A 13,086-nucleotide genomic window follows, 5' to 3' on the forward strand; every position below is an offset into this window, starting at 1 on the left:
TGACAGCTGCATACGCGCGCACACCACAACAGGCAACGCACTCAACGATGAGGCTATAATTGGCAGTGACTATAGAATAAGGTTTACTCTGAAAATGTACAAATGCAATTAAATGCTGGTAGACCACTTAACATTGAGGGAAAAAAAATTCTGTCAACTCAATCACACAGCTATTCCAAAGTTGAGCATTTTAATAAATAACTGTGTAATAATCGCTATATTATCATCGACATTATCAACTTTTTCAATCAACCTTCACTGTAATCTGAATCATCAAACAGGTGCTTGTCCTAAGTAATCACCATGATATGTTTATTATGATTGTACTGACTAGGCAGAACAAATGGTATATACATTTGTCTCCACGTGTTCTTTGGTTTGTTATTATGATACTGATACATTTCACAACGTTATCCTTAAAATAGTCTAAAGGTTTAATTATTACGTGTCTTACTTCAAATGGGTTAATCATAGGGAAAACATTGCATTACATTGCATAAATAAGCCAACACTCCCTTCTAGCGTCAGAAGTCGGTATCTGCCATAGTATCTTCCTCAGTCATCTAACCACGTCCACTCTAAAGTCCGTCGATGCAAAAATGTAAATTATACAGTCTCAATGTCTTTGCTTTAATGTAGCTATGCGATCGCCTCTAAGCCTACTCATTGAACTAAGACACGCTGTTTATTGTCTTGATGATGTTTCAAATGATTCAAATGTGTATGCATATGTTTTCATATGTGAACTTTATTTGTACATGTGTCCGCGATTCACTTGTGTCATTTTTGTATTGTGTGTAAAACAAAATCTCAGCAACGTGTGGAGGCGAAAACAAACAGCTCAAGTTGTTCCGTTGTGCCAACGGAACTCCTGAACAGTAGGTGGCGATGATGCACTTCATAAACGTCGGCTGCAATCTGCCAATAAACTCAACAGAAGAAGATGAAGCATGGTTTCTAGAAATGAAACGTGTGAGTGATTCACATTTTATTAGGTAAACATGAATAGGTCGTTTTACGCCTGTTTATGAGTGTAAGTAATATATTTTTAACAGATGTTTATAACTTGTTAAAGTATAGTTTGCTAGCGATCGTAAACACATTTAGCAAGTTAACGCATAGGCACGTACAGTTTACTTGCTGGTTAGCTAGCCGTGTTTCGATATGAAATCTAAGGATAAGACAAATAAGTCGGGCTCAGTCGCCACTGCGAAAACACAGAAGTCTACTTCAGATCAAGTGACAAAGAAACCAGTTAAGAAAAAGATAGCGTGGAAACATGGTCCAAAGGAACCAGTATCAAAGGTGAAGGATCCCAACCCCTGGGTCCCCCCAAAAGATGCCCAACACTTTTCAGCCAATTGGAAAACGTTACTAAAAGTAAGTAACTCACTGACATTTACCTACTATTTAAGAAAAATAATATCTATAGTAATGGGTATCGTTATGACATTTATTCACGTCACATTTATTGGTGATTGTATTTATAGGTTCTAACGACTGACCCACCATCAAAGAAGGGTAAACTACAGCAGGACTCCCCTCAAATAAAGCCTGTCAAAGACATTTCGAAACAGGCGGAAGTCCAAAAAAAGCCATTAAAAGACACGCGCAGTAGTAAACCATCACTGTCTAAAGCAGGGAAGGAGTTGACTGCTCCAGGTAGCTCTAAGGTAAACGGATCAGGGGAAGGCCCTGCTCCGTCAGAGGTGAGGCAGCCCAAAGCCCAGAAGAGGAAACGGGACAGCGCCAAATCAGCAGGCAGCAGTGAACAGGCAGCAAATAAGAAGAAAAAAATTGAAGTCGCCGAGAACACATCAAAAGAGTATGTTGACCATACGTCCTTGTAGATGCCCAGCTGACATCATTGTATCCCTCTCGTGTTATAAACAATTAGCAATATACAAATAGCGCATGACATGTCCCACCTGCTCTCTGCTCCCCTCCAGACCAGACCTCTGGTTTGACGACGTGGACCCCGACGACGTGGAAGCCACGGTGGGGGCGGAGGCAGCCGACATCATAAGGAGGAGGATGGGCACTCTGAAGGCCAACCCCCAGGACACCGAGGATGTCCTGGTGAAGTACAGGGCGTTCGACGGGTGAGATATAGGCTAGAAGATCCAGGACTCAGAAAATATGTACATAGAGTTTAAGACCAAAACAGACGCATGCAATGTTCTTTTCCAATCAGTCAGAGGTTATGAAGCGAAAGTCTTATTTGCGGATAATGGCGCCACCACACATTGTTTTTCCCCACTACTGCCTCCGCCGCATAATGAAACCTGGCAACCTTTCATGAAAGCTAGTAGCTCCCCGTTGAAAGAAGGGGTGTGTGTTGATTGAATGTGATGCATCCCTTCTGTCAGGATGACCAACGTGGTGGCCATGGACTGTGAGATGGTGGGTGTGGGCCCGGATGGGAAGGACAGCATTGTGGCACGCGTCTCCCTTGTCAACAAGCACGGGAAGTGCATCTACGATAAATACGTCAAGCCCACGGAGAGAGTGACAGACTACCGCACCGAATTCAGCGGCATCCGGCCGAACGACATAAAAAACGGTGAGATTTAGCACCCCTCCCCCCCCCCCAAAAAAAGATGTGGGACCTTTTTTTATTTTGTCGTTTTAAGCATGTCATGGTCAGTGGCATGTTCAGTGGCATAATGATGCCAAGAACACTCGCATCCTGTCGTAGTAGCTTGTTCTCTGAAGGCACTGGGAAGAGCGGGGTGCTCATTAGCTCTGATGTCTGTGCCCTCCTGCAGGTGAGAATGTGAAGACTGTGCAGCGAGAGGTGGCTGAGATCCTGGACGGGAGAATACTAGTGGGCCACGCAATACACAACGACCTCAAGGTACGCAGAATAGAACCGTTGAATCATCCGGCAGTGCCACCAAAAATGACATTTTCAGCATGTCAATCACTCACTCTGGTCATTCCTTTACAGATTTTATTCTTGACCCATCCCAAGAAGAGAATCAGAGACACTCAGAAGTATAAACCATTTAAGACGATTGCTAAAGTAAGTCAACCCAAATGTAAAATGTTCACTCGCAGCGCCCACGTGCTGTAAAGACCTGTGACAGGGGCGCTTGTAATGATTCCGTAGGAGCGGTTTTTGACCACCGTGTTTTTGTGTGTTTTCTGAAGAGTAATCGTCCGGCGCTCCGAGTGTTGTGTCGGGAAGTACTGCAGGTGAAGGTCCAACAGGGGGAGCACTCCTCGGTAAGAGACTTTTACACAAAGCCAGGGTCCAAGTTATCGTTCTGGTGGAAATCCCTCCCTCACCCCTCCATCCTCTCTGACCTTTTACAACCTTTTGTCGTCCTCTCTTTTCTCTCTCCCTACCTCCTGTCTTTCCATTGTGTAGGTCCAAGATGCCCAAGCCACCATGAAACTATACAGCATGGTGAAAAAAGAATGGGAAAAGGCAATCAAAGACAAAAAAAAGGATGTGATCGGGAAGATAGTGCGAAAGCCCAAAGCACCAAATAGCAAATCAAAGTGACTGAATTTACACTGAGGTGTTTTGCAATGACCACACCTTCAGCCTCAGACCAGCTATCGAAATCGTAATGAACTTGATGTCTCTGAATATGAATGGAAACAGGCCTCATTGTTTGGTTGAGCATTGACCTGGGGAGTTTACTGAGGGATCCGTGTCCATAGGGTTCAAAGGTCAAACAAACCCTTTTAAAATCCCCACTTGTCAGAGGATCCTGTGTTTCCAGTAAGTATTATAAAGACGGGACCTACCATTTGCCTTAAGCTGTAAATAAAAATGTTACGTATTAAAAAGTGAATATTTGTGCTTAACATGCAATAGTAATTAAAGAAACAGTTTAAGACAGGACACGTTTAAAAAAAACCAGAATACTTTATTTTGTCAGAATGGGGGAGAAAACAATGCCACATAGTAAGCAAAAACAAATATCGGGTTGTTTGTATTGTTTTTGTAAATCACATCATTCAAAAGCAACTGACAGGGTTAAGGTCGTTCTGGTTCATCCGTCTGCATATGCACACATCCTTTACAGCAGAACACAAACTACTGGCATGCTTTAAGGCTGGCTCTGTAACACCGTGGTGCTGCAAGTGCTGTTTTATGCTTTCGACCAGAGTTAACACAACACAGTATCACAAATAGGCTTGTATGGTGTTGTGTATTTCATGTCACGCAGAAAAAGTACCGTGACTAGGGACGTCAAATTCAACTGCCTAAAAAGACTAGCATATTTCGGTTTAACAGGCAATGGTTGACGAGTTTCAGGGGAACTACAAGGTCATCAAAGTTTTACATATTTTTGTACTTGGTGTGTTGCTGGTGTGTGTACCAAAGCTGGTTAGTGTGTGGATTGTGCTTCAATCCTGCAATGCTGTTAGTTGGTGGTTACCCTGTTTACTGCACAGATTAAAATAAATACCTGAGAACAGATCAGTTAGTAGGTGGCTGTATGGTTCTGAACAGTCTTGGAGGATAATGGACAGCAAGACTGCAGGGTAACTTTGCTCCGAGTCAGTGTTTGAGTATTACATACAGTAACTTAGACATTGCTTCACTGTCACTCCAAAGGGAAAAGCAACCAAACTGCACCAGGAGAAAAATAAGAAAAAACATTATAGCCCTGTGATCAGAGCCTGAAATAGAAGTTAGTGTTTAAATATTGTTGGGGAGGGAGTCTTAATCCTATGGGTTAGATACACACAGTCCCTGAATAAAGACAAGAAATATTCCCTCAATATCGTTGTATAAAAGCCTTTACATGCGTTCGTGATTAGAAGACCTAGTGGTCTGGTCACCTCTGTCTCTTCATGATTGGTCAAGACTGACCATGTCAGTAGTGTCAACCACAGGACGATCATAGTCGGCATTAGGTCAAAGTATAAGGAAAGTCCCAACACTGACATAAAGGTAAGAAATACGATTCTAAAGCAGCATAGCAGTTAAGCTCACATTCCTCTTCACAAAAACACACAAAATATTTACCAACAGTTGTGTCAGCGGTCAGGCAAAAAGGATTAGAGAACACGGGACAGTAAGAATATCTGCTTTCCATCTCAACCATGCACAGAAAGCTTTAAGAATTCACGGTTCCATAACAGTCCATACAGAACCAGTTTTGAGCGAAGAACTGGCACTCAATAAAACGTACCGGTGCATCATGGGACGTGGCGGAGCACCACAAAGTAACTGAAGATCTGTTTTAAAAACTGACATCTTTGGGTAACATAATACATTCTTACTAGCCAGAATTTTTGATCCCCACATCTATAGCACACATGAAGGTCATAAGGGGTGACTGAATAAAAAGCATAACTGACATTTCACATGGAATACTAACCAACATTTAAAAAGCTCATTGGCTAAACAGATGCATCCCTTTCTGATCGCCATACTGTGTAAGGGTTATCAAGAGTTATCAAGTAGACAAAGAACAGAAAAACAAACAAATTATTTACCTGACCAACTAAAAAAAAACAACTACTACAGCTATTCGCTGAACATGCCAACACAAATCCCATCTAAAAAGGAAAGTATTTCACACGATAACATTGAAATAACAGATCAAATCCATATGGAATACCAACCATCAGATGAGTTTAAATATACATTACAGATGCAGTCTTTCCAGTAACTAAATACCTTGCTAAACAACATGGCTGGATTTTAGTGAGATATTGATGACATCTTTGTCCTTTTGTAAAGTACAGGGATGCTCTGTGCAAACTCAAGAAGAGGACTCAGAAAAGGGGCAGTGGGCATGGGGGGAGGGGAGGGGGAGGGGACTGGAGGGACGGATGAACTCATCACTGAGGGCCGTCATCTATGGTCCCCGTCATCTTCTCTTCATCCCCCTGTTTCTGGTGCTGCAGCCTGGCGTAGCTCACAGCGTCTCCCCTGGGAAAGACAGGGAGGGGTGGCAGTAAGGGGAGGGGTGGACAGCAAGAGAGCAAGAGAGAGAACGAGGGGCAGACGGAGAGAGTAAAAGGAGAGAGAATGCAAAAAGAAGAGGATGGATTAGGGAGGTATTAACGGATTTAAGTTGGTTTCGAAGGTTACTTTGTTCACAGGTTAATGGCAGAATGAACCAAAGCTGTTATAGGGGTGTTACAATCTTCTGCCACATCTTAGAATAATCTCATTTCACCAATTAATTAAACGTGAAAATCGGTGTTTTAGAGCATTGTCTCTGAATGGGGGAAAAGGGAGAGAGAGGAAAGAGAGAATAAATCCAAATTTAAAATCCGTAATCCACATCAAATGCATCACTCCTTTAGTGGAGTGATGAAACACTGTATCTGAAGCCATGTTCTAGTCGTTCATTTTCTAATCCAATCCTTTAAAGAACAAGGCTGCTGGACGGAGGGGGTTTTCTTACTTTTTCCCCAGAGAAGCAAGGCCATACAGGACTCCTGTGGCGAAGGCGATGGCGTTCCCAAACAAGGTGTTGATGGAGAACTTGAGGCATACGGGAAACAAAGCCATTCTGGATACACAGAGACCAAAGGCCATGAATCATGGACGAAGAACAACACTGACTTAATAATGCTGATAGTCAACATGAATTTGATTAAATGGCGTTACTACATGATACTGGAAATAGTAAACAGACACAACAGGAAACCATATTGTCAGTTATTCAGGGCAAGCTATGATATTCAAGGCAGGCTATGATCAAATAAGGCCATTCAAAGTTTGAAATGATTGACCTCGGTGTGTATTCGTGTTTGACCCGGGTGTGTCCCGGGTGTGTTCTCAGTTGTCACTCACCCGCAGTAGAAGAAGGCTTTCTGCCAGGGCCTGAGTTTATCTGCCCTCGCCGCCACCGCGTTAGCAAACTCTACGAACTGGCAGCAGAACGGAACTTCACACAGGAACAGCACGCAGGCGTTCAACCTGGGAGCGGGAGGACAGGACGTCAGCACTGTTACGTCTGCATACTAGACACACACACACACGGTTACAGAGCGAGCACTGAACAGATGACACACCGACATGTCCACTGTCTTGACATTGTTATTGATGAGCAATGTTAGGTGACAGAGAAAAGTGCGAGGAAACTAACTTACACCATCCACACGCCCGCGGCAATGTTTAAGGGGTTGACGGTGACACAGTTCCATATTCCTGCAATGGCACAGGCTGGGGAGAGAACGAGAACCAGAGAATTATGAAGGGAGTAGAGAGAACGTCCACAAAGTACACCCAGGCATAAATATGTCAACCGCAATTGCGTGGCCATATGGAATCCCAGAAATTCCAACAGACCAATCAAATAGAAAGAAGGCTTTGTTCGGAATCATCACATTATGTTGAAAAGATGACAAATGGCACTGGGAATCTGAATAACCACATTACTGCTAACATCAAACTGCTGAAGTAAATACTATCACTACTACTACTACTACACTGCTTAGAACAAAGAACCTAGTAGTTCTCTAAGGAAGCAACCTGACTGTTTGGTGCCAGGCCAAACAGGGAGCCGCTGACAAGCGTTAATCTGATCTAAGATTCTCTGTGGTGTCCAGCTGGGCACTGGACTGCCTGATGGCTGGCCTCAGTACTGTACTACATGAGCTTGGATGGGAGACAATGGACAGATGGGAGACACACACATTACACACACACACACACATACATTACACAGTTCTGTCTGTTCACACGCAAACAGGCTGCCTGGCAGTGTGGACATAAATGGACCACTGTACAGCTTTGTTTAAATATGGGGATTTTTTTTATCTAGTCATCTATTGTGGTCCATATGAATGTAAATGCATGATTAAGCAAGACCTACACTGCACCGCTGCAGTCATAAAGACTGTCTATTTGCAAAGCTCCCATGTTGGACTTGGGAGCTCATGTTGAGCTCTCATGAGTGTGTGACGATGAAAAAAATTCTGGGGGGGAAAAACACCCACTGGTCCAGACTGCTCAGTCAGCCTAACACACTTCTGCCAAACACAGACACGCTCATTCATCAAACAGCTTAATGTACTGTCCTACTGATTATCCCGCTTCTTGAATAATACAGAGCCTAATGAATATACAGCAGTGCGCGTGAGAACGTGATACAGGCACCTGTGCTCCAGTGTCACCACCAAATGAGGAGGAAAGATGAGGACAAGGGGGATTGTGACAGGTCACGGCTGTTAGAAAATGCATCGTTGGCAGAATTATCTCCACTTACCAGTACCTTCCTCTGAGCATCCTAAAGGTGATATGTCAAAGTCACATTGTTATACTAGTAGGCCTACATTTATTTATTACGCTGCATCCAGAAGTATGCTTTCTGGAGAGTATAGAATTAGGTAACTAATTCGATACGACACGGTAGCTATTATGTTAGCTAAGCAAACTGGCTTCGTTCTTCCACACTCTGCTGAGGAGGGTGTGATGATAAGGTGTGACCGCTGGAGGTAGAACTAGAGTGGTAGGGGCGGTGGGAGATGTGGCTGGCAGTGCTGTCTAAATACAGTGTAAGAAAGTAACATGGAAATTATAAATGCGATATAAATAAGAATACCACAAAAACAGCAACTTCAATACTTGCGTTGGCATTACCAAATACATTTTTAGAAGAATCGTAGACTAATATTCGTAGCCATGTGTTACCAAAGTGTTGTACTGTTGCGTAATCAATGTTGTTATGTCTATTTAGGCTGTAGCTGACAACGTTCATGTTACAAATTACTTACATATTCCTCCCAAAACCCCAGCGATTTTGCAGAGCCATCGGTACCACCATGACATGCCATCGTCGTCGGCGGCAGCGGCGGCTTTAGGTTGAGCGGATGTCTCCTCGGTGTTCATCATTGTTACTCCAATTAATTATTCAGAGATTTGCCACAATGACACACACAGTCCACCTAACAAAAAGAAATTGGCTAACGTTAGCTAGCTAACAAGCCAAATGACAACTGGCACCAACTGGCACACCCGTGAAGCCAACAGCTGAAATAAATACCAAGAACAGGTTTCAACGGCAGGGATATTTCCTTTGACCGTTTTTTTCGCCTTATGGAATTGGTACTGGAATTGTCTCTTTTGAAAGATAGCCTTGCTAGCTCTAACTCACCGCTGCCTTGTGGAGACCCAGCTAAAGCAGGCTAGTTGATGTCCTGATACCAGGTTGATAAGACACTTCGTACTCCAAAGACAAATTTTCGAGCTTGTTATTTACTCTAGGATCATAAATCGCGAGGACCATCTATCACGATGAATTTAAACCAGACGGCTGGGGAGGGTCGCTTTGTTTAGTATCTAGCTAGCACATAATCCCTTGTGTCTCTCTCGATCTGGTTGGAGGCTTCCCTTGGCCAGTACGCGTTGCATTGTAGGAGGGGCTACATATCTGACGTCACCCGTTGTTTATATGTAGGGTGTGTTGAAGCGTTCTGCAGCTCCACTCAGCAAATAACCATGCCTTAAAAGCCTGATCAATATCAAGTGTCTATATGATATAAACGTAGACATTAAACGCTTTTAAATAAGTCAATAGTGTGCATCTTTAATCATACGTAATTCCAAGTTTATATATACGCTATATCTCTATTCTCGCTCAAGGGAGAAAAAAGTTCCCTTGAGCTGCTTATGCTGCTGTTTAAAGATCTTTGCAACTTGCTAGATCTTCACATTCACCATCTGTGTACTAAAACACATTGTTAAATGAAGGGGTAACAAGTAACAGCAGAGAAGCCATGTTATCTTTGTGGTGAGGTAGATAATCATGCCTGGCACAGTTCCAGGTCTACTGTTCAGAGCAAGCATATCTCATTGGCAGGCTGTTTATCAGTCTTGTATGGGGGTTCCGGGGTTCCCTCAGCCTTCCCCGGTGTAGGTCAAGAGCCCCTGTGTCCGCACCCAGCCTCTCCTCCCGTCACTCGGACAGCAGAGAGGACTGCAGGGGCCTCCCGGTCCTGCGGCTGAGCCTGCGCTCCACCGTCAGCCACGCGGGCTTCTTCTTCCCCGTGGGCGTGTGGCACAGCATCTCGTCCAGGCTCCGCTGGACCACCTGTCCGGCCTGCTGCAGCCGGGACACCATCTGCTCCACGCTCGCCAGGTGGGCGCTGTTTTCGCTCCGCGAGAGCAACACCTCCACCTGGTGGGAAGCCAGGGCAGGACGGGCCGAGGAGAAGAGCGAGAGATTAAAAGCGAGTTTAGACGAGTTGGTTTAAGCTTTGTTTACGGTGATTAATGTGAATCTTCCAGGATTCGTTGACCTCGTTTGTGGTGCATTAAAGAGCTTACTTTTCTGTGAGGTGGCTTCTTGCTTACCACTTCCTGGGAAAATTCCATCTTCTTGACAAACGAAGGGCTTGTGGACACCAAGCTGGAGGTCAGGATGAAGAGAGCCTCCCATACACTTCCGGACATGGCTAAAATCAATACCTGAGAAAGCAGCAAAACAGGTGACGTTAAAAAAGGTTTGCACTGTGGGTAACCAGGATCTGTCCGAGGAAAACCAGAGAGAACTTACTTTGAGATTTTGACATAGTCTGTTGTCCGTGGTCATTATGTGGGAGAACATAGACTTTGCCTTTTCAACATCATTCTAGAGAAAGGAGAATACAGATATCAAGCTGAGCTTTTCAATAATCCAGGACACGCATCAAATGGGCAAACAGGGGCACTGGCAGATATACTGGATCCCGACCTGTCTAAGTGCTAATGCCACAGCGAAGCAGTACGCATGTCTGGGAATCAAGTTTCCTTTGGTCTGGCCCTCCTCCATCAAGGCACAGCACATTTGGTACGACTCTGGCGTATTCTGGTCAGAGAAACAGGGATATAAATAAATATCAAATACAGTCTATTAACTGTTTACAAGGAGGCTGACAAACTGCACTGTCAGGGGTCTCCAATTCCTGGACAGCTACCTTTTGGTATGTTTTCACTCAAACCCTAATCTAGCCCACCTGATTCTAATAATTAGCTGGTTAATATGTTGAATCAGCAAAAACTTCCAGGAAAAAGGCTGGAGACCCCTGAACTATGTAATATGAATCAAATGTTATGATATGTTTATATACATTGAAGTTATAGTATGAATTGTGAAAGTCTTACCAGTTTATAACAGGTGCCTGCAGCTAGTGTGAATGTATCCTTGTTGAACCCCACACCCTGGTTCTTCATGTCTATCACCACTTCGAGAGCACCTGATACATGAAGTAAGTACGTCAGTGATAAACAATAACAGTTTCGCAGATAGGGTATGGAGCATTTTAGAAAGAGTTCAGTTCCTGTAAACGTGGTGAAACGCTATACCTACTGCTATAGCAGCCTTTCAAAAACAGCATGTCTATGGCGATGTTGAAGGAGGTTGAGTCACTGAAGAACCCTCTTAAGCTCTGTTGGATGAGAACAGACATACTTCCAATTAAAGGAACAGAAAGACAAAGAAAAAAAACATTCAAAGTATTCAATTGTCCCATGTCTGCTAACCGACAACTGAATATGCCCAATATGTTTCGGCTAGTATTGGGACATTAGAGTTTATGCAGACCCTACTTGGTGGCACCTTATCAGTCAATGTGGCTGCAGCCATCTCCTCGTGACCCAGCTCATAGCACAGCCTCATGAAGAGGGGTCCAAACTTGAACTCTCCAAACGAGACATTGTGGTTCTCCTCATGGTACCTTAACAGAGGAAAACAGTTATCAAATAGTGTGCATTTACTCTGTCAGCCCATCACTCATGTTTGCATACCCATAGGTCCCCCCCACCTGTATATGGCGCCTCTAGCTGTGACCATGTCTTCAGATGATTGGCACATGTGCAGGAGCATCTTCAGCTCATCTTTCAAGATGAGCTCATTCTTCTGCAGCTTTTGATTGAACGCCTCAAAATACTTACCTGCAATTAAATGATGTATAAGTAAACTATCATTTGCAGTAAAAGTTGTTTGCTGGACCTGATTCAGTACCTTTGGATCCAGCGACCTGGTGAGCAACAGCCAGCTTCCTCTGCTGGAAGTCTTGAAGCTTCACAACATCCTCTGACAAGAGATGCCTTTTTGCTAAAATTAATAAAAAGGAGGCCGTAAGATGACTGAGTGCATTCATGATGATGGCTAGCAATGCTTATATAAAATGCAGTAAGTTGTGTCATTGACAACATTAGCTCATCGTGTGGTGCTCTGCAGACAGAAACACGTCCACGCAGGACGACAACATAACACTAACGTCTCTTTACTAGTTGATGTCTTACCTCCTAGATATGACATGCAGTTCGATGGATTTATGCGGCGAAGTAGTCCTTTTGAGGGAACACCGTAAAGCAACGTTTGCCACAAGCTATGAAACATGCCCAGCGCCATGATGCCCCCTGGAAATACCACACAAAACCGGGAGGGAGAAGAGTATCAAATATAAGATTTATGAATCAAAAACACTTGGGATGGTCATCATTGGTATACCTTTATTTAGTTATTTATACAACAAATGACATGTTTAGTGATGCAATCACCTGTACAATACGGAATAATGCTATGAGAAAACGATAGATCTTTCCTGTCCGCTGTATTTTCTATCGAGATGGTACACTCCAAGATGGTTGGCGCATTCCGACAATGTTCATGTTTTGCTTACCAGCGTGTTGTCTATCATTTCATTTATCAATTGAATGAGTATAGTCCTAAACTACATATATTATTTAATATATATATATATATATATATATATATATATACATTACACAGTGTGTAATTTGTTATATATCACACATAATGTGTAATTTACTTTATATCCTGCAGGAGGTACTATATCACAAGTGTCTACAAGTACAATGTCTTGATGCCAAACTTGCCAAACTGGAGGCACACAGAAGTTGCTTTTTTGAACCCAAGCATGGCTTGATATTGGAATCAGTAGTAACGCAGTACTTAAATGACTGGTTAAATGCTGATCTCTATTTTGTCATGATATCAGTAGATGGACCAAACTGTCTCTGACACACTCTAGTCATGTGAATTATTCTAAAAACGCAAACAGAATTTGAGAACAGAACAAGTGGGCACATAGAGTAAGTATTCCACGGAGACTGAGCCTGACCTGTCAAAGCTTAACGGCTATGCTGTCATCGCT

The 13,086-nt window shown here is 43.4% G+C and overlaps 3 protein-coding genes across 4 annotated transcripts; 1 reads left to right on the forward strand and 2 right to left on the reverse strand.

Annotated features, from left to right (window-relative positions):
• Nucleotides 1–914: 914 nt before the first annotated feature.
• rexo4 (REX4 homolog, 3'-5' exonuclease) lies at nucleotides 915–4,172 on the forward strand. Its single transcript, XM_062477464.1, has 8 exons — nucleotides 915–1,380; nucleotides 1,491–1,825; nucleotides 1,950–2,102; nucleotides 2,370–2,563; nucleotides 2,769–2,857; nucleotides 2,951–3,025; nucleotides 3,154–3,228; nucleotides 3,374–4,172. Exons 1-8 carry the CDS (start codon nucleotides 1,165–1,167, stop codon nucleotides 3,509–3,511), a joined length of 1,275 nt encoding a protein of 424 aa, XP_062333448.1. The 5' UTR covers nucleotides 915–1,164; the 3' UTR covers nucleotides 3,512–4,172.
• cacfd1 (calcium channel flower domain containing 1) lies at nucleotides 3,861–9,313 on the reverse strand. Of its 2 annotated transcripts, none has more exons than XM_062477496.1 (6): nucleotides 9,081–9,313; nucleotides 8,701–8,871; nucleotides 7,075–7,147; nucleotides 6,776–6,901; nucleotides 6,384–6,491; nucleotides 3,861–5,902 (listed from the first exon to the last, which is right to left on the reverse strand). In XM_062477496.1, the coding sequence occupies exons 2-6, from the start codon at nucleotides 8,816–8,818 to the stop codon at nucleotides 5,812–5,814; spliced, it is 516 nt and encodes a 171-aa protein (XP_062333480.1). In that variant the 5' UTR covers nucleotides 8,819–8,871; nucleotides 9,081–9,313; the 3' UTR covers nucleotides 3,861–5,811. The 2 variants fall into 2 exon arrangements, with proteins under 2 accessions (XP_062333480.1, XP_062333481.1); XM_062477497.1 differs by lacking the exon at nucleotides 3,861–5,902 and adding an exon at nucleotides 5,909–6,194.
• Nucleotides 9,314–9,449: 136 nt separating this feature from the next.
• ptcd2 (pentatricopeptide repeat domain 2) lies at nucleotides 9,450–12,333 on the reverse strand. The gene is made up of 10 exons (XM_062477466.1): nucleotides 12,212–12,333; nucleotides 11,928–12,020; nucleotides 11,728–11,857; nucleotides 11,523–11,640; nucleotides 11,274–11,352; nucleotides 11,069–11,160; nucleotides 10,659–10,772; nucleotides 10,482–10,556; nucleotides 10,280–10,393; nucleotides 9,450–10,103 (listed from the first exon to the last, which is right to left on the reverse strand). Exons 1-10 carry the CDS (start codon nucleotides 12,318–12,320, stop codon nucleotides 9,882–9,884), a joined length of 1,146 nt encoding a protein of 381 aa, XP_062333450.1. The 5' UTR covers nucleotides 12,321–12,333; the 3' UTR covers nucleotides 9,450–9,881.
• Between the last annotated feature and the right edge of the window lie 753 nt (nucleotides 12,334–13,086).

This window comes from Osmerus eperlanus, chromosome 14, assembly GCF_963692335.1.
Source record: "Osmerus eperlanus chromosome 14, fOsmEpe2.1, whole genome shotgun sequence".
Lineage (NCBI taxonomy): Eukaryota > Metazoa > Chordata > Actinopteri > Osmeriformes > Osmeridae > Osmerus > Osmerus eperlanus.

Coding starts and splice junctions, on each gene's coding strand:
- rexo4 (XM_062477464.1), top strand. CDS start 1,165: ATGAAATCTAAGGATAAGACAAATAAGTCGGGCTCAGTCGCCACTGCG. Junction 1,826..1,949: donor GCCGAGAACACATCAAAAGA/GTATGTTGACCA, acceptor GCTCCCCTCCAG/ACCAGACCTCTGGTTTGACG. Junction 3,026..3,153: donor CATTTAAGACGATTGCTAAA/GTAAGTCAACCC, acceptor TGTTTTCTGAAG/AGTAATCGTCCGGCGCTCCG.
- cacfd1 (XM_062477496.1), bottom strand. CDS start 8,818: ATGATGAACACCGAGGAGACATCCGCTCAACCTAAAGCCGCCGCTGCC. Junction 6,492..6,775: donor AAAGCCTTCTTCTACTGCGG/GTGAGTGACAAC, acceptor CTGTGTATCCAG/AATGGCTTTGTTTCCCGTAT. Junction 5,903..6,383: donor CTTGCTTCTCTGGGGAAAAA/GTAAGAAAACCC, acceptor TGTCTTTCCCAG/GGGAGACGCTGTGAGCTACG.
- ptcd2 (XM_062477466.1), bottom strand. CDS start 12,320: ATGGCGCTGGGCATGTTTCATAGCTTGTGGCAAACGTTGCTTTACGGT. Junction 11,641..11,727: donor GCTAGAGGCGCCATATACAG/GTGGGGGGGACC, acceptor TCCTCTGTTAAG/GTACCATGAGGAGAACCACA. Junction 10,104..10,279: donor TGGAATTTTCCCAGGAAGTG/GTAAGCAAGAAG, acceptor GCTTCCCACCAG/GTGGAGGTGTTGCTCTCGCG.